General features: G+C 40.3%; 1 protein-coding gene across 3 annotated transcripts in view; it reads left to right on the top strand.

The window, feature by feature from the left end:
• SLC41A2 (solute carrier family 41 member 2) overlaps window positions 1-26998 on the top strand; it is a 146745-nt gene that overhangs the window by 57128 nt on the left and 62619 nt on the right. For all 3 annotated transcript variants that reach the window (XM_018048199.1, XM_018048197.1, XM_018048198.1), the window contains exon 3: window positions 7930-8037. In XM_018048199.1, the coding sequence (XP_017903688.1) occupies window positions 7930-8037 (108 nt within the window). The remainder of the gene's footprint in view (window positions 1-7929; window positions 8038-26998) is intronic.

Genomic DNA, 26998 nt, shown 5'->3' with positions numbered 1-26998 from the left:
TACGTTTCATTTATGTTCTCACCAAAAGTATAATAGAGTGCCTATTTCCTTTTTTTAATACTCTTACCAACAGAGTATTATCCAAGTTGTTAAAATTTAAAATTTTTATTTTTTTAACTTTTTATTTTGTATTGGAATATAGCTGATTAACAGTGTTGTAATAGTTTCAGGTGGGCAGCTGAGGGACTTAACCATACATGTACATGTATCCATTCTCCCCCAGACTCCCCTGTCATCCAGGCTGACACACAACATTGAGCAGAGTTTCATGTGCTATACAGTAGGTCCTTGTTGGTTATCCATTTTAAATATAGCAGTGCATACATGTCCATTCCAAACTCTCAAACTTTATCGAACTTTTTGACCTGTATCAGTCTCACAGAAGAAAGTTGATCATCTTTTAATTTGCATTTTATAATTATGAATGAGGTTGGTCATTGAGTCATATGTTTAAAAGTGAATGGGTTTAACTTTTTAAAACTAAGTTGAAATGAGAAACAGTTCTTCTCTGCTAAATGTTTTAAAATTGCTTAAGCATGTTTTACCAATCAGATATTTTTTAACTTTTTCTATTTATTTTTAAGACTCTATTTATGTATTCCCCAGCAGCAGCAGCAGCAGCTTATGTTATTCTTTTTTTCTTAAGTTTCATATTTGTTTGTCCTTTGGGGCAGTAATGGATTTTTAAGTTTCAAATGTAGTACATTTGTAAGCAATCCGACATTACATTTGAGAAGTGGGTTCTTGCCCAAGATTCTGGTTATTGACAGGCGTCCAAAATTAGGTAAGATTAAAAATCGATTTCCTGTAGGGCAGATTCTTGTGGAAGCTTGTACTGCATAATAATCTGCCCTGGAGGACATGTCTGTATCATGGCAGAATTTGTAAGTAGGTGAAATTTACTGGAGGTGTTGCAGGAAGGGGGACCCCTTCCAGGGCCCGAAACTGGGCTCTTGTCTAACACTCGGAGAGGAATTGTCCGAGGAGACGTATGTGCTGACAAAGTAAGAGATTTTATCGGGAAAGGGCATCTGGGTGGAGAGCAGTAGGGTAAGGGAACCCAGGAGAACAGCTGTGTCATGTGGCTTGCAGTCTCAGGTTTTATGGTGATGGAATTAGTTTCTGGGTTGTCTTTAGCCAGTCATCTGACTCAAAGTCCTTCCTGGTGGTGCACACCTTGTTCAGCCAAGATGGATGCCAGAGAGAAGGATTCTGCGAGGTGGTCGGACATGTGGTGTCTCCTTTTGACCTTTCCTGAACTCTTCCATTTGGTGGTGGCTTATTAGTTTTGTATTCCTTACCAGGACCTCCTGTCGGAAAACAACTCATGCAAATGGTTACTATGGTGCCTGGCCAGGGAGGGCAGTTTCAGTCAGTGTGCTTCCCCTAACAGGGTTACTAGCTGTATCAGCATTCCCCTTTTTTCTTTTTTTTCATTACTTCCTCCTTACAGGAAGATTAACTGATAATATGTTTTGGTGTTAGAACTAACAAACTCTCAATATTGTTATTTATTACAAGGTATAGAAATGGTCCTGAACACAATTGTATGAGGTAGCTACAATTATGACCCTATTTTAGGTGAAGAAAGTAAAGCATAGTTTTACATAGCATACTCAAGGCATACAGTAAAAATAGTGAAAGGTTGTTGCTGAGCCACCAAAGACACCAGGATTCTTGGCCTCCAGACAAGAAGATTTCAATTTGGGCCCAACGACAAGGCTTGATCGCTCAGAGCTTTTGTGTAATAAAGTTTTATTAAAGTACAAAGTGTAAAAGAGATAGAGAAAGCTTCTGACATAGACATCAGAAGAGAGCAGAAAGAGTGCCCCCCTGCTAGTCTTTGGCTGGATGTTATATAGCTACTGCTGCTGCTGCAAAGTCAGTGTCCAACTCTGTGCGACCCCATAGACGGCAGCCCACCAGGCTCTGCCATTCTGGGATTCTCCAGGCAAGAACACTGGAGTGGGTTGCCATTTCCTTCTCCAGTGCATGAAAGTGAAAAGTGAAAATGAAGTCACTCAGTTGTGTCCGACTCTTCGTGACCCCACGGACTGCAGCCTACCAGGCTCCTCCGTCCATGGGATTTTCCAGGCAAGAATACTGGAGTAGGCAGTCTGCTAATTAGAGGAAAGCAAATGTCTCAAAACTCAGAGACTGGCACCAGGCCCCTCACCCGCAACATGCATTTTGAGATAAAATTGGCACAAAGTGAGTTGTCCTCAGCCATAAAATGATTGACATGACAAGAAAGGCAGGTTTCCAAGCAGATACAGTCTAATTAACATAGTTTAAGAGAATATTTGCATGAGTAAAATATACTGGCTTGTCAAGTTGGTTCTGAGTCCTAGGCAGAACCAACTTAAAGACAAGAGTCTAGGATAAATACATAGTTCATTAACATAGCTTAAGGCAAACATTTCCATAAGAAAAATGCATTGGTTAATTCAAGATTTGAGAAACGTTCAATTCAGGTGGGCAATACAAAGAATGCTCAAACTACCGCACAATTGCACTCATTTCACACGCTAGTAAAGTAATGCTCAAAATTCTCCAAGCCAGGCTTCAACAGTGCATGAACCGGGAACTTCCAGATGTTCAAGCTGGATTTAGAAAAGGCAGAGGAATCAGAGATCAAGTTGCCAACATTTGTTGGATCATCGAAAAAGCAAGAGAGTTCCAGAAAAACATCTATTTCTGCATATTGACTACGCCAAAGCCTTTGACTGTGTTGATCACAACAAACTGGAAAATTCTTACAGAAATGGGACTACCAGACCACCGGACCTGCCTCTTGAGAAACCTGTATGCAGGTCAGGAAGCAACAGTTAGAACTGGACATGAAACAATGGACTTGTTCCAAACTGGGATAGGAGTACATCAAGGCTGTATATTGTCACCCTACTTATTTAACTTCTATGCAGAGCTGCTGCTGCTGCTAAGTCACTTCAGTTGTGTCCGACTCTGTGCGACCCCATAGACGGCAGCCCACCAGGCTCCCCCTCCCTGGGATTCTCCAGGCAAGAACACTGGAGTGGGTTGCCATTTCCTTCTCCAATGCATCATGCAAAATACCAAGCTGGATGAAGCACAAGCTGGAATCAAGATCGCCAGGAGAAATATCAATAACTTCAAATATGCAGATAACACCACCCTTATGGCAGAAAGTGAAGAAGAACTAAAGAGCCTCTTGATGAAAGTGAAAGAGAGTGGAAAAGCTGGCTTCAAACTCAACATTAAAAAACTGAAATTCATGGCATCTGGTCCCATCAGTTCATGGCAAATAGATGGGGAAACAGTGACAGACTTTATTTTCTTGGGCTCCAAAATCACTGCAGATGGTGACCAGCCATGAAATTAAAAGACGCTTACTCCTTGGAAGAAAAGTTATGACCAACCTAGACAGCTTATTTAAAAGCAGAGACATTACTTTGCCAACAAAGGTCCATCTAGTCAAAGCAATGGTTTTTCCAGTAGTCATGTATGGATGTGAGAGTTGGACTGTGAAGAAAGCTGAGCACCAAAGAATTGATGCTTTTGAACTGTGGTGTTGGAGAAGCCTCTTGAGAGTCCCCTGGACTGCAAGGAAATACAGCCAGTCCATCCTAAAGGAAATCCTGAATATTCATTGGAAGGACTTATGCTGAAGCTTAAACTCTAATATTTTAGCCACCTGATGCAAAGAACTTACTCATTGGAAAAGACTCTGATGCTGGGAAAGATTGAAGGCGGGAGAAGGGGACGACGAAGGATGAGATGGTTGGGTGGCATCACTGACTCAATGGACATGAGTTTGAGTAAACTCTGGGAGTTGGTGATGGACAGGGTGGCCTGGCAAGCTGCAGTCTATGGGGTTGCAAAGAGTCGGACACAACTGAGCGACTGAAATCATTAACTAAGTTCAGGTGGAACCAGGTGTTGTCATGGCAACACAGAATTTTAAAGGAAACCTCTTTTTAAATTTTCATAGAGAATGGGAAAAAATATAACACTAGTAGTTTGTTTCCTCCTGCCACTAAAGAGAGAGATTAAAAAGTGTCTGACACTTGCAGCCTATTTCCTCTGTTAGGAGACCCCTGGCCTTCCTGCCTGTTACCTTCTCATTAGTATCAGAATTTCAACCCAGATAATCTGATTCCAGAATTCCTCCCTTTGACTGTAGTGTTTCTCACCATTCTTATATATCCCAAACTGTGTGACTGGACCTTAGAGGCGCTGTGGTATATATTAAATTTTTGAGGGAAACAGTGACATTTCTTGGACATCTCTGCAGACCACTGGCTCTAGGTGGTTCAGCATTCAGCATTAGATCATACTCCATTTCTCTTGATGACATACCTCTGCAAAACTAGATTTTCAACAGTGCTGGGAAAAAAAGCAGGTGTCACACAAAAGTCAGTATGGAACGAGAAATGAAGGCAGTGGTTTCCAGTTACAAGGTTTGAGAAGTTATGCAGTGCCCAACAGATACACACATCCCATTAGGAATTAATGTTGTTAGAGGACATAAAAATACAATATTTTCCTTCCAGTGTTTGTGTTATTTCTTTAGAAGGCTATAAAGTTGTTAGGGAATAAATACCTATTAAATTGTTTAGACCTAGCTGCTTGGCAGGACTGTTAGGTATTTCTTTTGACCAAAGAAAGCCATGAAAACATTTCTGAGGTGCTACGGGTGCTGTGAGCTGAGAAAGTTTGAGAGCTTCAATAAGTACATGTGTTCAGGTTATAGAGAGAAGAACGCAGAATCTATTGGGCACAAGGTAGGAAAGCAGTATGTGAAAGTTATTATTGTATCAATGCTAGGTATAAGTGTTTTCATAGGAATTCTCACAGGAGCATTTGATTTTAATTAAACTCGGGAAGGATGTTAGTAACCCAATGGACTGCATCCCAACAGATCTACAGTGGGATTGCGTGTGACTGATAGAGAAATTTAAAATCATTGTATAGGTAGGTGTCTTAAAATTATGACCTAGGTAAAACATATTCCTGAATTATGTCTAATCTGATAAAAATGCTATCTCATAAGTTTGTTGTGAAAATTAAATGATGAAGGCTAGAACAGTAACTGGCACACAACAAGCAATCAGTAAATGTTGACTGCTGTTAGTATTTATTATTATTATTGTCTGTTGTTATTCGTCATCATCATCACCATCATCTCGGAAGGATGCATATCCCACTAGGACAGCAGAATTCTTACCCAACATAAAACACAGGCAAAATTGTTTGGTAGTTTCTTTGATAGGTTAAGGAATCTGAGAGGTTTCTGGACCCCCAGCACCTCTTTTAGCTCCATCCTTTATTGAACCCCTGGATGGAGTCACTTATGAATCCTTTGAACCAGGTTTTTACCAGAGACTGGTCTGACAAATATTTCCTGAACTCTCTTTAGTCCCTAGTTCTACATCTATTTGGAACAGCCTCTAGGGAAACTTTGGAGACAAATTAAAATTTCCTTTCACTTATCTGGTAGATTTAAGTCTTTTCTCAACTGTATTGATGTTAGTGACAGGACTATATTCTTGATATCTTTTGGCATAAATTAAGAGGCTTAGCTACTAAAGTCTCATAGTGGGACAATCACCTCTTAATAGCACTTGTGAAGTAGCATTTTGTGTTAGTCATTTGTATGGCATTTCCAGTTTATAAAGTGCTTTAATATCTGTTGTTTTCATTATCATGGTATTTCTCCATAGGCTTGACAGGACAGATAGTATCTTCATTTCATGGTTGAAGAAGTTGAAATCAGGAAAGTACATAACTCATCAAAGATCACACAGCCAGTTTGTGCCAGATCCATGCCTTGATAACAGGTTTTCTGATTTCCAGTTTTGTGCTCTTTATGGTCCTCTGCTCTACAGCCTCTTGCCTCATGTCCTAAAATGGGGAGCAGAACATGGGACAACTCAGAACTTCTGGGGTCAATTTTAGGTCCCATCTTTTGGTCTTGGGAAAATCACTTTATCTGAATCTCTATTTCTTCATTTGTGAAACTAGCTAATAATATTACTGTAATTTTTCATGGCATCCTGTCCCATCACTTCATTGGAAATAGATGGGGAAACAGTGGAAACAGTGTCAGACTTTATTTTGGGGGGCTCCAAAATCACTGCAGATGGTGACTGCAGCCATGAAATTAAAAGACGCTTACTCCTTGGAAGGAAAGTTATGACCAACCTAGATAGCATATTCAAAAGCAGAGACATTACTTTGCCAACAAAGGTCCCATCTAGTCAAGGCTATGGTTTTTCCAGTGGTCATGTATGGATGTGAGAGTTGGACTGTGAAGAATGCTGAGCACTGAAGAATTGATGCTTTTGAAGTGTGGTGTTGGAGAAGACTCTTGAGAGTCCCTTGGACTGCAAGGAGATCCAACCAGTCCATCCTAAAGGAGATCAGTCCTGGGTGTTCTTTGGAAGGACTGATGCTAAAGCTGAAACTCCAGTACTTTGGCCACCTCATGCGAAGAGTTAACTCATTGAGAAAGACTCTGATGCTGGGAGGGATTGGGGGCAGGAGGAGAAGGGGACGACAGAGGATGAGATGGTTGGATGGCATCACCGACTCGATGGACATGAGTCTGAGTGAACTCCAGGAGTTGGTGATGGACAGGGAGGCTTGGTGTGCTGTGATTCATGGGGTTGCAAAGAGTCAGACATGACTGAGCAACTGAACTGAACTGAACTGAACTGAACTGAACTGAATTTTTCTGTAGGTTGGTTATAATCAGTGTTGGAACCAAGATTCAAATACAGTTTATCTGGTTCTTGAATCTGTGCTCCTAATCACGAGTTACTGACTTGGCATCATTAAGAGAGAAAGTAGACTTAAAGAGTAACAGAGTCAGACTGAACTTGGTGGTCCAATGGTTAAGACTCTGCTTTACAGGAATGTGGAATTCGATCCCTGATCCAGGAACTAACATCCCACATGATACTGGGCAATTAAACTCACATACCACAGCTAGAGAAAGTCTGTGTGCCACAACAAAGACCCAGGGCAGCAAAAAATAAAATAAAATAAAAAAGATTGTGTAGCAAGGTAGATATACTATGAGATATAATGACTTTATCAGCTATTACTCCCAACCCTAACTGAGTCTTCTAAAGTAACTCAAGGCTTCAGAACTTTGGAGAGGAGTTGTTGTTCAGTCGCTAAGTCGTGTCTAACTGTTTGCCACCCCCTGGGCTGCAGCATGCCAAGCTTCCCTGTCCTTCCCTGTCTCCTGGAGTTTGCTCAAACTCATGTCCTGAATCAGTGATGCCATCCAGCCATCTCATCCTCTACCGCCCTCTTGTTTTCCTGCCCTCAGTCTTTCCCAGCATCAGGGTCTTTTCCAATGACTCTGCTCTTCACATCAGGTGGCCAACATATTGGAGCTTCAGCATTAGCATCAGTCCCTCCAGTGAATATTCAGGATTGACTTCCCTTAGGATTGACTAGCTGGATCTTCTTGCTTGTCCAAGGGACTCTCAAGAGTCTTCTCTAGTACCACACTTTGAAAGCATCAATTCTTTGGCACTCAGCCTTCTTTATGATCCAGCTCTCACATCCATACATAACTACTGGAAAAACCATAGTTTTGACCATACAGACCTTTTTCAGCAAAGTAATATCTGCTTTTTCATATGCCATCTAGGTTTGTCATAGCTTTTCTTCCAAGGAGCAAGCGTCTTTTTTATTTCATGGCTGCAGTCACCATTTGTAGTGATTTTGGAGCCCAAGAAAGCAAAATCTGTCCCTGTTTCCACTTTTCCCCCATCTATGGGAATGGGTTAAGCTGAATGTTCAGTGATTAAATGATCTATGTAGTTACTTAAAATGTAGATGCAACATTGAAAAAAAAAGCTGAAATTTTTGGAAATCTTATTCTAAAGTGTTTTTAAAGAGTGTTGAAAATTCTTTTTTATTTTTTTCTTACAGCACTGGGAGGTGTTCAAAAAAGTAACAGAAGTTTTCATTTTAGTTCCTGCACTTCTTGGTCTCAAAGGGAACTTGGAAATGACGTTGGCATCCAGATTATCCACTGCCGTAAGTTTATTCCTACCTCTAAGTATGTATATTCTCTACACATGTGCACACACACACACAGATATATATATGTGTGTGTGTGTGTCTGTGTCTCTTTGTGTGTGTATATATATCATATATGCTATTCCTCTCTATTAAGGAGAAAGTTTATGAGGAAAAAAATTTTCTCCTCTGTCTACTGATAAGTTTTTGAACCTCAGGGCTATGCTAAGTAGTTATGCCTGTTATCATGTCCTGAAAGTTCCCTGGGCTGTCTGATTTGGGAATTACAGGCCTTCTTTTACCCTGAGAAGGAGTAGGATTCTTGCCTCCTTTCATTTCAAGGTATTCTGGCAATCATCATCAGTGCTTAAGATATGGGCAAGTCAGACACTGAGATTCTGTGATTGTAAAAGTAATACATTCTTATTGTAAAAACTGAAGGAAAGGGAAAACGTATAAAGAAGAAAATTAAAAGCTACCCTCAATTCTTTACCTAGACATAATCTCTATTACTATTTTGTTATAGATCCTTCTATACTGGGATATGGAGAAGGCAATGGCACCCCACTCCAGTACTCTTGCCTGGAAAGTCCCATGGACGGAGGAGCCTGGTGGGCGGCAGTCCATGGTGTCGCAAAGAGTCAGACACGACTGAGCGACTTCACTTTCACTTTTCACTTTCATGCATTGGAGAAGGAAATGGCAACCCACTCCAGTGTTCTTGCCTGGAGAATCCCAGGGATGGGGGAGCCTGGTGGGCTGCCGTCGATGGGGTCACACAGAGTCGGACACGACTGAAGCGACTTAGCAGAGCAGAGCAGATAAACTGGGATAACTCTACTTACGCATAGGTATAGCATAATGTGATATATATATATACGCACACACACACACACATATATATACACACACACACACACATATATATACACACACACACACACTATATTCTTAAAAGAACTGGAATCGTATAGATTCTCATTTATAATCTTTGATATCCATTTGAAGAGACATCATGATCATCTTTCCATATCAAGAAATGTGGACCTATGCCATTTTTATTGGCTGTGTGTTTTTCTGTTGTATAGCTCTACTGGGATTTAATCTATTATTGAATATGTAGGTTTTTTTTAATGTTTTGCTGTTATGATTATTCTTGTATATACAGTTTTATACTCTAATTTCTTTTGGGCAGATTCTAAGATGAAATTATTGTTCAGGGGAGGGAAAAAGCATACTTTTATGGCTTTAGCCACATAGTAGAAAATAGTCATCCAGAAACATTAAACACTTCTAAAAATACTGCCACTAGCAGGGTTCTGAGTGTTTTTTTAGTAGCTGAAAAGGATTTTGTTTTCTCACTATAATATTCTTTGCGGTTTCTACCATCATGGAACCAAATTATGATTAAATCCATGTAGCTACTGAGGCTCACTTCAATGAACCGTCAGCCCATTGAACATTGTTGTTGTTGTTGTTCAGTTGCTAAGTCATGTCTAACTCTTTGTGACCCTGTAGACTGTAGCACCCCGGGCTCCTCTGTCCTCCCCTGTATCATGGAGTTTGCTAAAATACATGTCCATTGTAGTCGGTGATGCTGTCTAAGCATCTCATCCTCTGCCACTCTTTTCTCCTTTGCCTTCAGTCTTTCCCTAGCATCAGGGTCTTTTCCAGTGAATCGGCTCTTTGCATCAGGTAGCCGATGTATTGGAGCTTCAGCTTCAGCATCAGTCCTTCCAGTGAATATTCAGGGTTGATTTCCTTTAGGATTGACTGGTTTGATCTCCATGCAGTCCAAGGGACTCTCAAGAGTCTTTTCTAGCACCATATTGAATGTTAGCCCCAAATTAACTAAGCTGTCATTACTGATTGCAGTGCTGTTAGTATATGAGGTTTGTTTTTTCCTTTAAAGAAGATGTAACCTATGAATCTGTCTGTGAACTAGGAAAAAACATTTGTGTATCTAAAGGTAATGAAGATGTGGAAGCTGAACAGCTGTATTTTGCTAGAAGCCCGCTTTTCCTCCTTCTCCCCTCTCTTCATTTTTCTCCAGGCAGCTGTGAGGTCCCTAAGTTGTCTTGAGTGAAACAGATGCTTGGAAAGGAAATGCATTAAGTAATGTTTTATTAACATTATTATTTGCTTTTTCAAGAACTGCTACATATATCCTATGGAAACTTCTAAGCCGTTTGCTTATATATAAAAGGTCATATAGCCATACTCTATCCAGGCAATAATGAAATATTGGGTATTAGTGAGTTCTCATAATGTGCCAGGTTTCCCAGGTGGCAGTAGTGATATAGAACCCGCCTGACAACACAGGAGACAGGAGATGTGAGTCTGATCCCTGGGTCAGAAAGATCCCCTCGAAAAGGGAGTGGCAACCCAGTCCAGTATTCTTGCCTGAAGAATCCCATGGACTGGGGAGCCTGGCAGGCTTATAGAGTTGGAAAGAGTCGGCATGACTAAAGGGACTTAACGTGTACACATAATGTGCCAGCACTGTGCTAACTGCTTTAGGATGTCTTATAACAAACCCTATGAGATAAACACTATTCCTGTGTTACAGAGGAGGAACTGAGGCTTTGAACAGTTGAGTGACTTTCCCAAAGACACAGAGGTAGTATGCAGTGAAATAAGTCATATTCCAGAACTTTTCCTTTTACTTGTACAGGATAACTGTGTCTGAGTTTATAAAACCAATAAATAAACACAATAGCAAAACCTTAATAATCTTCTCCAGTGGACCACATTCTGTCGGACCTGTCCACCATGACCTGTTCGTCTTGGGTGGCCCCACACAGCATGGCTTAGTTTCATTGAGTTAGACAAGGCTGTGGTCTGTGTGATCATATTGGCCTGTTGTCTGTGATCATGGTTTCAGGCTGTCTGCCCTCTGATGCCCTGTCTCAGTCCCTACCATCTTACTGGGGTTTCTCTTACCTTAGATGTGGGGTATCTCTTCACAGCTGTTCCAGCAAAGCTCAGCCACTGCTCCTTACCTCAGGCCTAGGGTAGCTCCGCTCAGCCACTGCCCCTAGCCTCAGGCCTGGGGTAGCTCTTCTCAGCAATGCCAGAAAAACATATATTTCAGCTTTATCGACTATGTGAAAGCCTTTGACTGTGTTGATCACAATAAACTGTGGAAAATTCTGAAAAAGATGGGAATACCAGACCACCTGACCTGCCTCTTGAGAAACCTGTATTCAGGTCAGGAAGAAACAGTTAGAACTGGACATGGAACAACAGACTGGTTCCAAATAGGAAAAGGAGTACATCAAGGCTTCATATAGTCACCCTGCTTATTTAACTTCTATGCAGAGTACATCATGAGAAGCTCTGGGCTGGAGGAAGCACAAGCTGGAATCAAGATTGCTGGAAGAAATATCAATAACCTCAGATATGCAGATGACACTACCCTTATAGCAGAAAGTGAAGAAGAACTAAAGAGCCTCTTGATGAAAGTGAAAGAAGAGAATGAAAAAGTTGGCTTAAAGCTCAACATTCAGAAAACGAAGATCATGGCGTCTGGTCCCATCACTTCATGGGAAATAGATGGGGAAACAGTGGAAACAGTGTCAGAGTTTTTTTGGGGGGGGCTCCAAAATTACTGCAGATGGTGATTTCAGCCATGAAATTAAAAGACGCTTGCTCCTTGGAAGGAAAGTTATGACCAAGCTAGACAGCATATTAAAAAGCAGAGACATTACTTTGCCAGCAAAGGTCCATCTAGTTAAGGCTAATGTTTTCCCAGTAGTCATGTATGGATGTGAGAGTTGGACTATAAAGAAAGCTGAGGGCCGAAGAATTGATGCTTTTGAACTGTGGCATTGGAGAAGACTCTTGAGAGTCCCTTGGACTGCAAGGAGATCCAACCGGTCCATCCTAAAGCGGATCAGTCCTGGGTGTTCATTGGAAGGACTGATGTTGAAGCTGAAACTCCAATACTTTGGCCACCTGATGCAAACAGCTGACTCATTTGGAAAGACCCTGATGCTGGGAAAGATTGAGGGCAGGAGGAGAAGGGGACGACAGAGGATTAGATTGTTGGATGGCATCACCAACTCGATAGACATGGGTTTGGGTGGACTCTGGGAGTTGGTGATGGACAGGGAGGCCTGGCGTGCTGCAGTTCATGGAGTCGCAGAGTCGGACATGACTGAGCAATTAAACTTAACTGAATAATCTCCTCCTCTACATTGTAAAAATGCTCTCCTATGGTCTTGGTCTTAGTACCACTATACTATATTTGGGGTATGTATGTTGTAAAACTTAAGTTTTATATTAAAAAAATATTATTTGTAAATATAACCCTGTGGCTTATCTCTGTAGTTAGCTGAAGTTAATATACAGAAATATCAGTCAGTCAGTCAGTCAGTCAGTCAGTTAGTTCAGTTCAGTCGCTCAGTCGTGTCCAACTCTTTGCGACCCCATGAATTGCAGCACGCCAGGCCTCCCTGTCCATCACCATCTCCGGGAGTTCACTCAAACTCATGTCCATTGAGTCAGTGATGCCATCCAACCATCTCATCCTCTGTCGTCCCCTTCTCCTCCTGCCCCCAATCCCTCCCAGCATCAGAGTCTTTTCCAATGAGTCAACTCTTCGCATGAGTTGGCCAAAGTACTGGAGTTTCAGCTTTAGCATCAGAGGTATCAGTTGGAACCAAACCACTAGAATTACTTTGTAAATTCACTTTAGTCTAGTCTATAATTTTACATTATTGAGTATTAAAAGAACTGGAGAATAATAGAAGCTGGAGTTCCTTAGATTGGAACATAAAAGTTCAAAATGACCCTGGAACATCTTGTGCCATAAAGTATAAAGAAATGCTAGGATAAACAAACAAAGAATGATGGGTACATGATGAAAGGGTAACATGCAAACCAGATCTGGGACAATTCAAGCCAAAAAATAAATAATGATATTTCCAAATTATAACTCATAGCACTAGATAAGAATCCATGAGTTTGCAGATGAATAACAAGGCAGGCATGGTCTCTGCTGTGGTAAAATTTACATAAACAATTTCAGCTATTGGTAGAGGCAGTAAAAAACATAAAACAGGGTAATGTGATGAAGGGTGATTAACAAGAGCTGTTTTGTATTTGGTGGTTAGAGATGACTTCTCTGAGGTGGTGTGTAAGCTGGAAAATGGAAAGTGAAAGTCGCTCAGTCATGTCCGACTCTTTGCCACTCAATGGACTATACAGTCCATGGAATTCTCCAGGCCAGAATACTGAAGTGGGTAGCCTTTCCCTTCTCCAGGGGATCTTTCCAACCCAGGGATCAAATGCAGGTCTCACACATTGGGGTGGATTCTTTACCAGTTGAGCCACCAGGGAAGCCCAAGAGTACTGTAGTGGTTAGTCTATCCCTTATCCAGGGACCTTCCTGACCCAGGAATTGAACCGGGGTCTCCTGCATTGCAGGAGGATTCATGACCAGCTGAGCTACCAAGGACCCTGAATGATAAAAGTGAGTCAGGCATATCAAAATCTGGGAAAAGACCATTCCAGGTTACTGGAATCTGATCAGTATACTTGTATCTGATCAGTATAATGATGTCAGTATAATAGTATCAGATATTTAAAAGCATTCTGTACAGATTCACTTTCACAGTTGAGCCTGGGGCAGGAATAAAAAGAGAGGCCCATGTAGCCATATGTGTACTTAGTTTAAAATTATACAACAAGCTTATACATGTTTTAAAAAATCTCCAACTTTCCACCTTTGCAAATATTTCCTCTGATGATCTGAAAGTCCAAGATCAAATTTATACTTCTTGGACTCCTTGGGTTCTGTTTTGAAACAGTGTTGTGAAAGGAGCCAGTTCCTGGTCTGAGCCCTGCCCCACTTCATTCCCCACCCTTGGCTGTCTGGTCTGCACTGTGGGAGACCTCACACATCCCTCAGACCTCACATCCATCTACACCCCCAGCAGCCAGCCAGCCTCTGAGCACTTCTGGGCTTGAGCATGCACCAGAGGTGGCATGGCCTGTCTTCAGGAGGATTGGCTTCAGGAAGAGGCCCTGGAATTGGACTCAAGGCCATTTGGTCATGGACTTCTACGGTCCTAGGTATCTGAAGTGTGGCCTAGAAGGGGGTGAGGCATAGGTGTTGAGTGGGCACACTGCTTGGGTCCCATGCACTCTTCACCCTGTTGAAAGGGGCACGGCTAATGGAGGACCAAAGTGGGGCCTTCTAAGCTATGGTTCTCAAAGCTGGAGTCCCTATTGCAGATTCAAAACTTCTTCTGGCCTAAGGAAAATTACATGACAGAAGGGATTTCAAAGCTGCCTTGTGATGTACTTTAGTAAGATATAAAAACAAGGGGGGAAAGTTATATATTAAGAAGGATTGCTTGGATAAAATAGCCTTACTAGTACACGCTGAAGGTAACAGTCACAGGACTTACTAATAATCAGTGATTGCTTACAGAAAAGCAGTTCTTTTATTGGAAACATCATAAGTATCCAAATAGATGCACCTTGAGTATACAAATTATTCTTACATGATCTCTATCCTACTATCCTACTCTCGAGAAGGTACTAAAATTGTCATGAATTCAATAAAAGCTGAGATACCAATGAAATTTCATTACTTTTTTGATGTCTTAGAAGCCAGACACGTTGCTCCATTGTTACACTTTGAAAAGATCCAAAATTTAAATGCAAAATTTTCTCAAGTGATCATGTGAAGCAGTAAGTGTGTGTAAAATATTAAAATTAAAAAATGTGTTAAAGCAATATTCCTTTGACTCTGAAAATATTTAGAAAGCATCATCATGAAGCAATATACAAAATTTCAGTTTATGGAATTATTTCAATAAAAATGCATCATTACTATTAACCAAAGCATCAAACCTGGAAATTAGAGAGTATAGAAGTCCTTTATCAATTATGTTTCTTTCCTGTTTAGGAGAGAAAGCCTAATAATTTGATAACACCATCATTCTCAGCAGTATCTAGACTGGCAAAACTAGCCAGAAACAATCTTGATTCTCTAAGGACTTCATTTGAAAGTGGGCGTCTGCATAGTATTACAGCTATGAAGTATAATGGCCACAAGATCAGTCTAGCAGGCCTCAGTGCTAAGAAATTATTTCTAAAAAATTTAGAAATACGGAGAAGGCAATGGCACCCCACTCCAGTACTCTTGCCTGGAAACTCCCATGGATGGAGGAGCCTGGTAGGCTGCAGTCCACGGGGTCGCTGAGAGTTGGACACGACTGAGTGACTTCACTTTCACTTTTCACTTTCATGCACTGGAGAAGGAAATGGCAACCCACTCCAGTGTTCTTCCCTGGAGAATCCCAGGGACGGCAGAGCCTGGTGGGCTGCCGTCTATGGGGTCGCACAGAGTCGGACACGACTGAAGTGACTTAGCAGCAGCAGCAGCAGCAGTTGGCGGCTCAGTGGTAAAGAATCTGCCTGCAGTGCAAGAGACACAGGTTAAGTCTCTGGGTTGGGAAGATCCTCCGGAGAAGGAAATGGCAACCCACTCCAGCATTCTTACCTGGAAAATCCCACGGACAGAGGAGTCTGATGGGCTACAGTCCATGGGGTAAGACTAGTCCATGGGGTAAGAGTAGGACACAGCTGAGTGACTAAACAACAACAGCAATAAGATTTTTTAAATTTCATTAAATTTCACATTTGTTCTAATACTCCAGAAGTTCATCATGTAATGGTGACATTGCTGTCAGCTGAATATTGTTTTTTAACATTTGGCATCCAACTGGAATGTGTGGCATGTGTGTAAAAGCTACTATGCCTTGAACTTTTGTCTTAAAAAGCAACAGTATGTTTATGTAGTTTTACTAGTTTATGTAGTTTTCCGAGTTAGTGAAATTACGTGTTTAATCTGCCATCTTTTCCCAGTGATCCACACTTGTATCTCTTTTAAGAGCTGGCAGGTTACCTAGATAGAACTCATTCCAGAAGGCTTTTTGGCAGGAGATGTGAATACAGAAGAGGTCTTGAAAAACAAGAGTGACAACATTTAAGGGAAAGGAAAGTTATTAGAATGAGAGTTAAAAGGTGGCTTTAGCTTCATTTTGCTAGAAAATGAACTTTGTTCTGATAAATATAGTTAGGCATACAAACATTTAAGCAGCTTGATAAGTTTGCCAGGAAAACTGAAATTTTGACTAACCACAAAGAAAATATTTCTAAAAGTGACATTATTGAGCATTACCCAGCATTTGTTTAGATTCAAATAATACATTAAACATACCAATCCATTTTAAAATAGGCCATGCTGTAGGGAATCTGATTAAAAAAGAATATGCTGCAAGTTAAATTGTTTAATTTGATCATGTATTACCTTTAAGGGGCTTCCCAGGTGGTGCTAGTGGTAAAGAACCCACCTGCCAGTGTACAAGACATAAGAGATGCGGGTTTGATCCCTGGGTGGGGAAGAACTCCTGAGGGAGGGCATGGCAACCCACTCCAGTATTCTTGCCTGGGGAATCCCGTGGACAGAGGAGCCTGACAGGCTGCCGCCCATGGGGTCACAAAGAGTTGGACACAACTAAGTGAAGTGACTTAGCTCACATGCACTCATTACCATTAAAGCTGAACTCATCTTTTTATTTGAACTTTATTTGTTGTGACTGTATTTTACGTTAGAATGTTTTATCCATATGTCTAGTCATATTTATTTTTCTGTTCATATTTAAGACAGGAGAACTCCAAAGATGAATAGAAGCTCAGCACACGGTCTTTACTGCAGGGTCATTTAGCTGGGCCTTTCACTGGGAAGATTGGGGTGGAGTTGCTGTCTTCCATAGGTCAAGAATTGTGTCACTGATTATAAGATATCTGAGTCATAAACTAAAGAAATTATTCAGTTCTCTAAGCAATTAAAATACCATAAAGAGATGAATAAACCATGTTATTATAGCTTGATGTCATGAGTTACTACTTTTCCATCTACTAATTTGGTTAGTTTTATTTTTTGAGGCTATTAGAGGTAAGATGACATGTCCCAGGTATTGCCAATGCCCGAGGCAGGGCCACTGTTAGATCAGTAGTTCTCAAAATGTGGTCTTCTGAACATTAGTGTTAGCATCTTGTTAGAATAGCAAGTTCTCAGCCCCACTCCAAAGGTACTGAGTCAGAAACTCTGGGGTGTGGCTTACCATCTGTATTTGAACAGTCTTTCCAGATGATTCTGGTACACATCAGAATTTGAGAACCACCCTGTTAAATGAATGGCATGGAGGCCAATAGGGTTGGGGCCAAGTGAGAGAAGGGGGAAATCAGAGGATGCGAGATCACCTGGTGGGTCATTGTGAGGACTTTAGCTATTGTGTGAATGGGAAGCCTTTGGAAGATTTTGAGCAGTTGAGTGATGTGATCTGATAGACATTTTAAACAGATTATTTTGACTGTTGTGTTGCAATAGAGCAGTAGGAAGCCAAGAATTAAAGCAGGGAGACAAGTTGAGAGTCCATTGCAGTAACACTGCAGATGAGAAATGAGGTTGGCTTGGATCAGGGTGGGTGCTAGCAGAGGATGTAGTGAGACATAGTTGGAGTCCAAAACTCATTTTCTAGGGGGAGTTGACAGAATTGGCTGATGGATTAGCTAAATTAAAGACTTGAAATAGTCTCTAAGTTTGAGAGGGATAAAAATAGCCAAATTAGAAGATAGAAAAGTAGTACTTGTGGCATCAAGCTTGGATGACATGACTAGGTGATATTCATCTAGCTTGTGATATTTTAATTGCTTAGTGAATCTGACTTCAAGGTTCCTAGGTAGAATACTGCCATTCTGGTAGAGTACTGGAGAATCTTTATCAACTTGTAGTCCAGCTCCAATGCTCTGTGTGTGTTTGTTCGTCCTTCAGTTGTGTCTGACTCTTTGTGACCCCATGGACTATAGCCTACCAGGCTCCTCTGTCCATGGAATTCTTCAGGCAAGACTACTGGAGTGGGTTGCCATGGCCTTCTCCAGGGGATCTTCCCAACCCAGGGATCGAACCTGGGTCTTCTGTATTGCAGGCAGATTGTTTACCATCTGAGCCACCAGGGAAGCCCTATTTGCTGTTAAAGCAACTCTAAGTTAATCACTTCTTAACAACAAAACCCCCAAAGCCTCACCTTCTAGAGACTCTTCACTGACTGTTCTGAAACAGCCTACCTGAAATTTTTATTACTCTTGACTTTGAGACCCCACACTGTCTACCCTCTCACCTCTTTCTTTACTGCTCCTTCTTCTTTGCTCATTCCCTGCATGTGAGACTTTCTTGAAGTTTCAGTACCTTGTCTTCCATTTCTCCATTCCATATAGTCCACCACTGCTAACACATTACTGATCTCAGATTTATATCTCCGGTCTCTTTGCTGACTGCCAAGCTGAAATTTTCAATTATCTGCACCACTCACTGCAGTGTAGTTTCAAAGCTAAACTCATCGTCTTCTCTTACTCTAACAAGTAAGACAGCTTTCTGTCTTGTCAGTTTATTTTCGTTACAATCACTTACCCTCCCTCTATCTAGTTATTGACTACTCTGTCAGTTCCACCTATGAAATCCTCATCATTTTCTCTTATGCCCAACCAGCCACCACCTTAATTTGGTTGCCTGTTGTCTGTAATTGGGATGCTGTAGCAGACTGCTGACTGTACTCCCTGGTTCCAGGAAGAAGGTTGGATGAATATAATTTTTTTAACTTAAAACAAGCACTAGTTGGAAGTTACCTCTTCCATCTATGGTCAAAATATAATTCTTCTATACATTTTATAATTTTTCTATGATCTATTTATTTTCATTTGTGAAAGTAGGAGTAAAATCATTATAGCTGTAGAAGGCTAGTCCATGATTACTTTAATCTTTTGCTCCATGAAATAGTCTTTTCTCATTTTTATGATTGTCTGCAATAGAAATATGTTAAATGAACTTACAGGATTTTAAGAAAGGCCTATAATGATAGAGAATTTAAAACACAAGATATCAGATACAGCCTACTCACCCCATCTGTTGAAGGTTAGTTGTATATAAAATTTGTTGTTTTATAAAGCTAAAGATTAAATGTTCATAGATAAAAAAGACATTCCAATAAAACAGATTTCCTGTTTCAACAAGGGAGATTTCATAACAGTGAATCCAAATCAACTTTATTTCACCCTCCTTACTTTAGTCAAAATTTATCTCTAAAGGTATAATGATTAACTTGAAAATTTTTTCCTAGATTTTTATCTTTTCAACAGTAGATATATGTTAGAGTAGATATTCTTATAAATATATAACAGTAGTCTATAATTGAAAAATAAACCAAATACAGTGATTCTCTAAATTGCTGAGTTTAAGTTCTGTTATCTGAGGTCTAAAATTTTCTGCTTCTGAATGCTAAAGAGTCAGGAATGATATTCACTGTCCTAATGATAGTAGGTTTTTTGGGGTTTTTTTTAAGCTTTTAAAACTATTTTCTGGGAGCAAATTGTTATTTTTGTTACCTCAAACCTTGGTTCTCTGAAGTTATGTTGAAACATTCTACCTTTTAAATTCATTAATTGAAAAAATATTTTTGAGCCTTTTCTATATGCCAAGCAGTACTCCATGTGCTAGGGAATCTGTAATAAACAAACTGGGAAATGTTCCTGCCTTCTTTGAGCTTACATTCCAGTGGAGGCATATAAAGTTGGAAAAAACCTCTTTCCATAATAATTTTACATTAGACTTTCTATTCAAACTGTAAAACTTCTAAATTAAAAAAAGAAAGTCCCCAATAATGACATTAATAACTGACATAATGTAGGTACTGTTACAGTCTCAGTATTTTTTCCTAAATTTGGCATAATTCTAAATTTTATGTGTTATTGTCATACCCTTACTGTTAGATACAAGTAAGACTGCAAATTCCTGTTATTACTAATTCTTAATTTTAAGATATGTTTCTTACGTTATAACTACTAACCCATAGTCATAATTTTGTAGAGTGAAACTGCTTAAGTTTAATCAAGAACTGTTTTAATCAACTAGATTTTTAAACTCTCTCCTCTTTTTATAGCTTTTTTGAGGTATAATCAATGTACAAGAAACCAGACAAATTCAGTCTTCAGTTTGATGAGTTTCAATACATAGTATGTACCTGTGAAACCATCATCACAATCAAGATTATAAGCATATGCTTCACCCCTGACAATTCAGAAAGATATTAGGGTGTGTGTGTGTATTTTAGCATATTAAGTTTTATTATCAAATATTTCAAGCATGTAACATTCTAATAGTGTTCCCAATTCAGTTGTGAACCTTCTCAGAGAACAACAGTTATCAAATCAGCATAATAGATTATTTGTAGACTATGGAAAGCCTATAAAACCAACTAGAAACTAGAGTTTACCCTTCAGTTCAGTTCAGTTCAGTCGCTCAGTCATGTCCGACTCTTTGCGACCCCATGAACCGCAGCACGCCAGGCCTCCCTGTCCATCACCAACTCCCAGAGTCCACCCAAACCCATGTCCATTGAGTCGGTGATGCCATCCAACCATCTTATCCTCTGTCATCCCCTTCTCCTCCTGCCCTCTATTTTCCTCAGCATCAGAGTCTTTTCAAATGAGTCAGCTCTCCGCATCAGGTGGCCAAAGCACTGGAGTTTCAGCTTCAACATCAGTCCCTCCAATGAACACCCGGACTGATTTCCTTTAGGATGGACTGGTTGGATCTCCTTGCAGTCCAAGGGACTCTCAAGAGTCTTCTCCAATGCCACAGTTCAAAAGCATCAATTCTTCGGTGCTCAGCTTTCTGTGCTCAGCTTTCTGAGCTCAGCTTTCTTTCGGTGGACAGTTTCTCAGTCCAACTCTCACATCCATACATGACTATTGGAAAAAACCATAGCCTTGACTAGATGGACCTTTGTTGGCAAAGTAATGTCTCTGCTTTTTAATAGGCTGTCTAGGTTAGTCATAACTTTCCTTCCAAGGAGCAAGTGTCTTCTTTAATTTCATGGCTGCAATCATCATCCACAGTGATTTTGGAGCCCCCCAAAATAAAGTCTGACACTGTTTCCCCATCTATTTGCCATGAGGTGATGGGACCGGATGCCATGATCTTTGTTTTCTGAATGTCGAGCTTTAAGCCAACTTTTTCACTCTCTTCTTTCACTTTCATCAAGAGGCTCTTTAGTTCTTCTTCTCTTTCTGCCATAAGGGTGCTGTCATCTGCATATCTGAGGTTATTGATATTTCTCCTGACAATCTTGATTCCAGCTTGTGCTTCCTCCAGCCCAGAGCTTCTCATGATGTACTCTGCATAGAAGTTAAATAAGCAGGGTGACAATATGGAGCCTTGACATACTTCTTTTCCTATTTGGAACCAGTCTGTTGTTCCATGTCCAGTTCTAACTGTTTTTTCCTGACCTGCATACAGGTTTCTCAAGTGGCAGGTCAGGCGGTCTGGTATTCCCATCTCTTTCAGAAATTTCCGCACTTTATTGTGAGCTACACAGTCAAAGTCTTTGGCATAGTCAATAAAGCAGAAATAATGTTTTTCTGGAACTCTCTTGCTTTTTCCATGATCCAGCAGATGTTGGCAATCTGATCTCTGGTTCCTCTGCCTTTTCTAAAACTAGCTTGAACATCTGGAAGTTCACAGTTCACTTATTGCTGAAGCCTGGCTTGGAGAATTTTGAGCATTACTTTACTAGGGTGTGCTGCTGCTGCTAAGTCGCTTCAGTTGTGTGCGACTCTGTGCGACCCCATAGACAGCAGCCCACCAGATGAGTGCAATTTTGTGGTTGTTTGAGCATTCTTTGGCATTATCTTTCTTTGGGATTGGAATGAAAACTGACCTTTTCCAGTCCTGTAGCCAGTGCTGAGTTTTCCAAATTTGCTGACATATTGAGGCAGCACTTTCACAGCACCATCTTTTAGAATTTGAAATAGCTCAACTGGAATTCCATCCCCTCCACTAGCTTTTTCGTAGTTATGCTTCCTAAGGCCCACCTGACTTCACATTCCAGGATATCTGGCTCTAGGTGAGTGTGAGTGGTCACACCTTCATGATTATCTGGGTTGTGAAGATCTTTTTTGTATAGTTCTTTCTTCTGTGTATTCTTGCCACATCTTCTTAATATCTTCTGCTTCTGTTAGGCCCCTACCATTTCTGTCCTTTATTGAGCCCATCTTTGCATGAAATGTTCCCTTGGTATCTCCCTTAAGAGACCATAACTGCAGTGGGTAAGAATGGCAAAATTTGTGGCTTCTTTTTCTTGGTGGAATTCCCCAATCTCATGTGGTAGAAAACCCATAGTCTTCCCAACTTGAGGTGGCAAAGTTCAAGGAGTCTGGCAAAAGAAAAAAAAGAACAAAAGCAGGCAAAAATGTGAAGCATCCTATACTTCAAAGACAAATACACTGGCTAAAATTTGAGTTTTTGCATTTTTTGACTAAGTGCCTTCTGTTATTATGCATACCTATAGTGGCAGAAAGTTGAAGTTTTGGTGGCATGAATTATCAGATAACAGAGCTTGAAGCTGACAGAGCAGGTAGAAATTTATGGGGAAATCCCAGCAGCAAGAGAACTGCAAAGAGGGTAAGCCCCAAAATCTGAGCATTAATTCTGTCCAAATCTTTGGCTGACCATTAAACTACATAGGTGAGGAGAAACCCTCCCCAAAAGCTGAGCTGAAAAGCAGTATTTGGTAGCTGAAAGAACCAAGCAGAGATATGAACTGCTGCACCTTGTAGGAGAGACAGTGGTTTGCAGTTTGAGTCTAGACCAATTAACTGCCTATTAGAAGGAAAATCCAATTATCCTCAGCAGAACATAACATTATCCAGAGTTATTATAACACATTATTATACTGTCCATTTTTTGACTGAAATCACTAGTGGAAGGAAACCAAACCCAAAAATGTGATTCATATTCAGTCAACAGGAAGTGACTCAAAGTGGGCCCAAATGTTGGATTTAACAAAATCTTCCAAAGCAGCTAATATAAATGTGTTCAAAGAACTAAAGGAAAAAATGTTCAAAGAATTAAACAAATGTGTCTTAATGAGTGAATATATCAGATTGATGAGAGCAGAAGAAAGAATTCATGAACTTGAAGATAAATCGGTAGAAATTATTCATTCGGAAAAAATGAGAGGAAAAGGTTGAAGACATCATAAATTGAGTCTTGGATATCTGACTGTATAATGATGTTAAACGTTATTGTTGTCGTTGTTGTTCAGTTGCTCAGTCGTGTCTGACTCTTTGCGACCCCATGAACTGAAGCATGCCAGGCTTCCCTGTCCTTCACCATCTCCCAGAGCTTGTTCAAACTCATGTCCCTTAAGTCGATGAGGCCTTCCAACCGTCTCGTCCTCTGTTGTCACCTTCTCCTCCTGCCTTCAGTCTTTCCCAGCATCAAGGTCTTTTCCAGTGAGTCAGTTCATTGCAACAGGTGGCTGAAGTATTGGAGCTTCAGCTTCAGCATCAGTCCTTCCAAAGAATATTCAAGGTTGATTTCCTTTAGGATTGACTGGTTTGATCTTACAGTCCACAGGATTCTCAAGAGTCTTCTAACACCACAGTTCAAAAGCATCAATTCTTTGGTGCTCAGCCTTCTTTATGATGCAACTCACATCCATACATGACTACTGGGAAAACCATAGCTTTGACTAGACAGACCTTTCTTGGCAAAGTAATATCCCTGCTTTTTAATATGCTGTCTATGTTTGTCATAGCTTTTCTTCCAAGGAGCAAGCATCTTTTAATTTCATGGCTGCAGTCACCATCTGCAGTGATTTTGGAGCCCATGGAAATAAAACCTGTCACTGTTTTCATTGTTTCCCCATCTATTTGCCATGGAATGATGGGACCAGATGCCATGATCTTTGTTTTTTGGAATGTTGAGTTTTAAACCAGCTTTTTCACTCTCCTTTTTCACCTTCATCAAGATGCTCTTTAGTTCCTCTTTGCTTTCTGCCATTAGGATGAGGTCTTCTGCATATCTGAGGTTATTGATGTTTCTCCCGGCAATCTTGGTTCCAGCTTGTGCTTCATCCAGCCTGGCATTCCACATGATGTATTCTGCATATAAGTTAAATAAGCAAGGTGACAATATTCAGCCTTCCTTTCCCAGTTTGGAAGCAGTCCATTGTTTCATGTCAGTTTATAACTGTTCCTTCTTGACCTGAATACAGGTTTCTCAGGAGGCAGGTGAGATGGTCTGTTATTCCCATCTCTTTAAGAATTTTCCACAGTTTTCCAGTTTGTGCTCCACATAGTCAAAGGCTTTAGTGTAGTCAATGAGGCAGAAGTGGATGTTTTTCTGGAATTCTCTTGCTTTTTCCATGATCCAACAGATGTTGGCAATTTGAGCTCTGGTTCCTGTGTCTTTTCTAAATCCAGCTTGAACATCAGGGAGTTCATGGTTCATGTATTGCTGAAGCCTGGCTTGGAGAATTTTGAGCATTACTTTACTAGCATGTGAAATGAGTACAGTTGTATGGTTTGAACATTCTTCAGCACTGCCTTTCTTTGGGATTGGAATGAAAGCTGACCTTTTCCAGTCCTGTGGCCACTGCTGAGTTTTCCAAATTTGCTGGTATATTGAGCAGAGCACTTTCACAGCATCATCTTTTAGGATGTGAAATAACTCAGCTGGAATTCCATCACCTCCAGTAGCTTTGTTCATAGTGATGCTTCCTAATGCCCACTTGGCTTCACATTCCAGGATGTCTGGCTCTAGGTGAGTGATCACAGCATCATGGTTATCTGAGTCATTAAGATCTTTTTTGTTAAACATATGTGTGATATATTAGTATACTATATATGGTAAAAGTTTTAATACTTGACCAAACCAGGTAGTGGGAATATAAATGTTATTGAAGAGCCTAAGAGCAATTGCTGTTGTATGAAACTATCTTTATAAAAGTTAAATTCATTGAAGTATAGTTTACATCTAATAATATATGTACATATTAACTATATAATTTGATGAGTTTTGACAAATATATTAAATATGTATCTACCACCATCAACAAGGTACACAACGTTTTTCTCACCCTGGTGTGCTTTTGCTGTTAATTCAGCTGCCGGGTAATCCCTCTGACCTCAAGTAATCTCTGTTCTTTCAGTTACTTTTTTAGAATTTCATATAAATAGAATCATAATTTTTCTCATGGTTTCTCCATATTCTTTTCCATTATGGTTTATTATAGGATATTGAATATAGTTCTCTTGTTGTTTATCCATCCTATATGTAATAGTTTGTAACTGTTCGTTCCACACTCCAAATCCATCCCCCACCCTGTATTCCTTTCCCCTTGGCAACTGCAAGTCTGTTCTCTAGGTCTATGAGTCTCTGTTTCGTAGATATGTTCATTTGTATTGTATTTTAGATTCAACATATAAGTGATATTATAGGATTTATCTTTCTCTGTCTGACTTACTTCACTTAGTATGATAATCTCTAGTTGCAGCCATGATGCTGCCAATGGCACTAGTTCATTCTTTTTCACGGCTGAGTAGTGTTCCGTTAGATCTTCTTTATCCATTCATCTGTCAATAGACATGTATTTAGGTTGTTTCCCTGTCTTGCTATTGTGAATAGTGCTGCTGTAAACATAATGGTGCATGTATCTTATCAAATTATAATTTTTCCTGGGTATATGCTCAGGAATGGGATTGCTAGATCATACGGTAATTATATTTAGTTTTTTGAGGTACCTCCATACTATTCTGCATAGTGACTGTACCAGTTTACTTTCTCACCAACAGTGTAAGAGGCCTCCCTTTTCTCCACACCCTCTCCAGCCTTGGTTATTGGTTGACTTTTTAGAGATGGCCATTCTGACCAGTGTGAGAACTCTCACCTCCTTATCTTTTCCTGTGCTCAGTTGCTCAGTCACGTCTTAGCAGCTACATGGAGTGTAGCCCACCACGCTCCTCTGTGTATGGAAGAATACTGGAGTGGGGTGCCATTTCCTACTCCAGAGTATCTTCCCGTCCCAAGGATTGAACTTGTGTCTCTTACATCCCCTGTATTGGCAGGTGGATTATATCACTATCGTCACTGGGGAAGCCCACCCTTAACTTAAATTTTAATTGGGATCCAGTCAACAATCTTTGATCTTAGAGGAAGAGTTTAAAAGTTTTTCTTTTGTTTCTTGTCCATTTTACCTACTTAAGAGTTCTGGAATCCCCAGAGTGGGATTAAGCCAAGGAGGTCATGCTCTTTGGCCTAACTGTTGCCGCAAATAATTGCTAGTCATATATCTCAGGGTAAATTTTTCTAGCCCCTTAAATATATATATTTTAAAACTGGGGTAAGTAGAGAAGACTTGTTTGGCTTTTAATATTAGGGACTAGACGGAGGGGTCCCTTTTGGCCCATTTAACCTGAGGGTAGTATAGTAAGGGGCTTCCCCAGTGGCTCAGCAGTAAAGAGTCTGCCTGCAATGCAGGAGATGCAGGAAGACGTGGGTTCGATCCCTGGGTTGGGAAGATCCCCTGGAGCAGGGCATGGCCACCCACTCCAGTGCTCTTGCCTGAAGAGTCCATGGACAGAGGAGCCTGATGGGCTGCAGTCCATAGGGTCACCAAGAGTCAGATACGACTGAGGGCACTGAGCACAGCACAGTGCAGTGATATCAGATCTTGTTTTCATCACATAAGTGTCCATTTTATTTCTCCCATTTAAAATAACCATCTAAATATTTCTTAACTCCTTTTAAAATTTACCTTGTAGAAAGTAATAGCTAGACTTTCCTTACAAGTTTTTTGTTAACATTGATCACTCTAATACTCTTGTTAGCATCTGTAAGACTCATTGAGGGGAAGCAAAGAATACAAATGAAGCTTCTGAAACCAGTTTTTCTTATTTGTTTACTTATTTTTTTTCCCCTAGACTGTAATGAATGTGTCTCCATTGATCATCAAGGGGTTCTGAAGTCTTGACACCTTGTACTTTTTCATGGAATCATTTAAGATTGCTTCCTATACCTGTATACATCTTTCTAAAAGTTATTACAAATAACACTAGTTTC

This window comes from Capra hircus, chromosome 5 (genome assembly GCF_001704415.2).
Source record: "Capra hircus breed San Clemente chromosome 5, ASM170441v1, whole genome shotgun sequence".
NCBI lineage: Eukaryota > Metazoa > Chordata > Mammalia > Artiodactyla > Bovidae > Capra > Capra hircus.
Note: the sequence above shows the minus strand (reverse complement) of the source record. Positions and strands in the feature narration are given on the sequence as shown.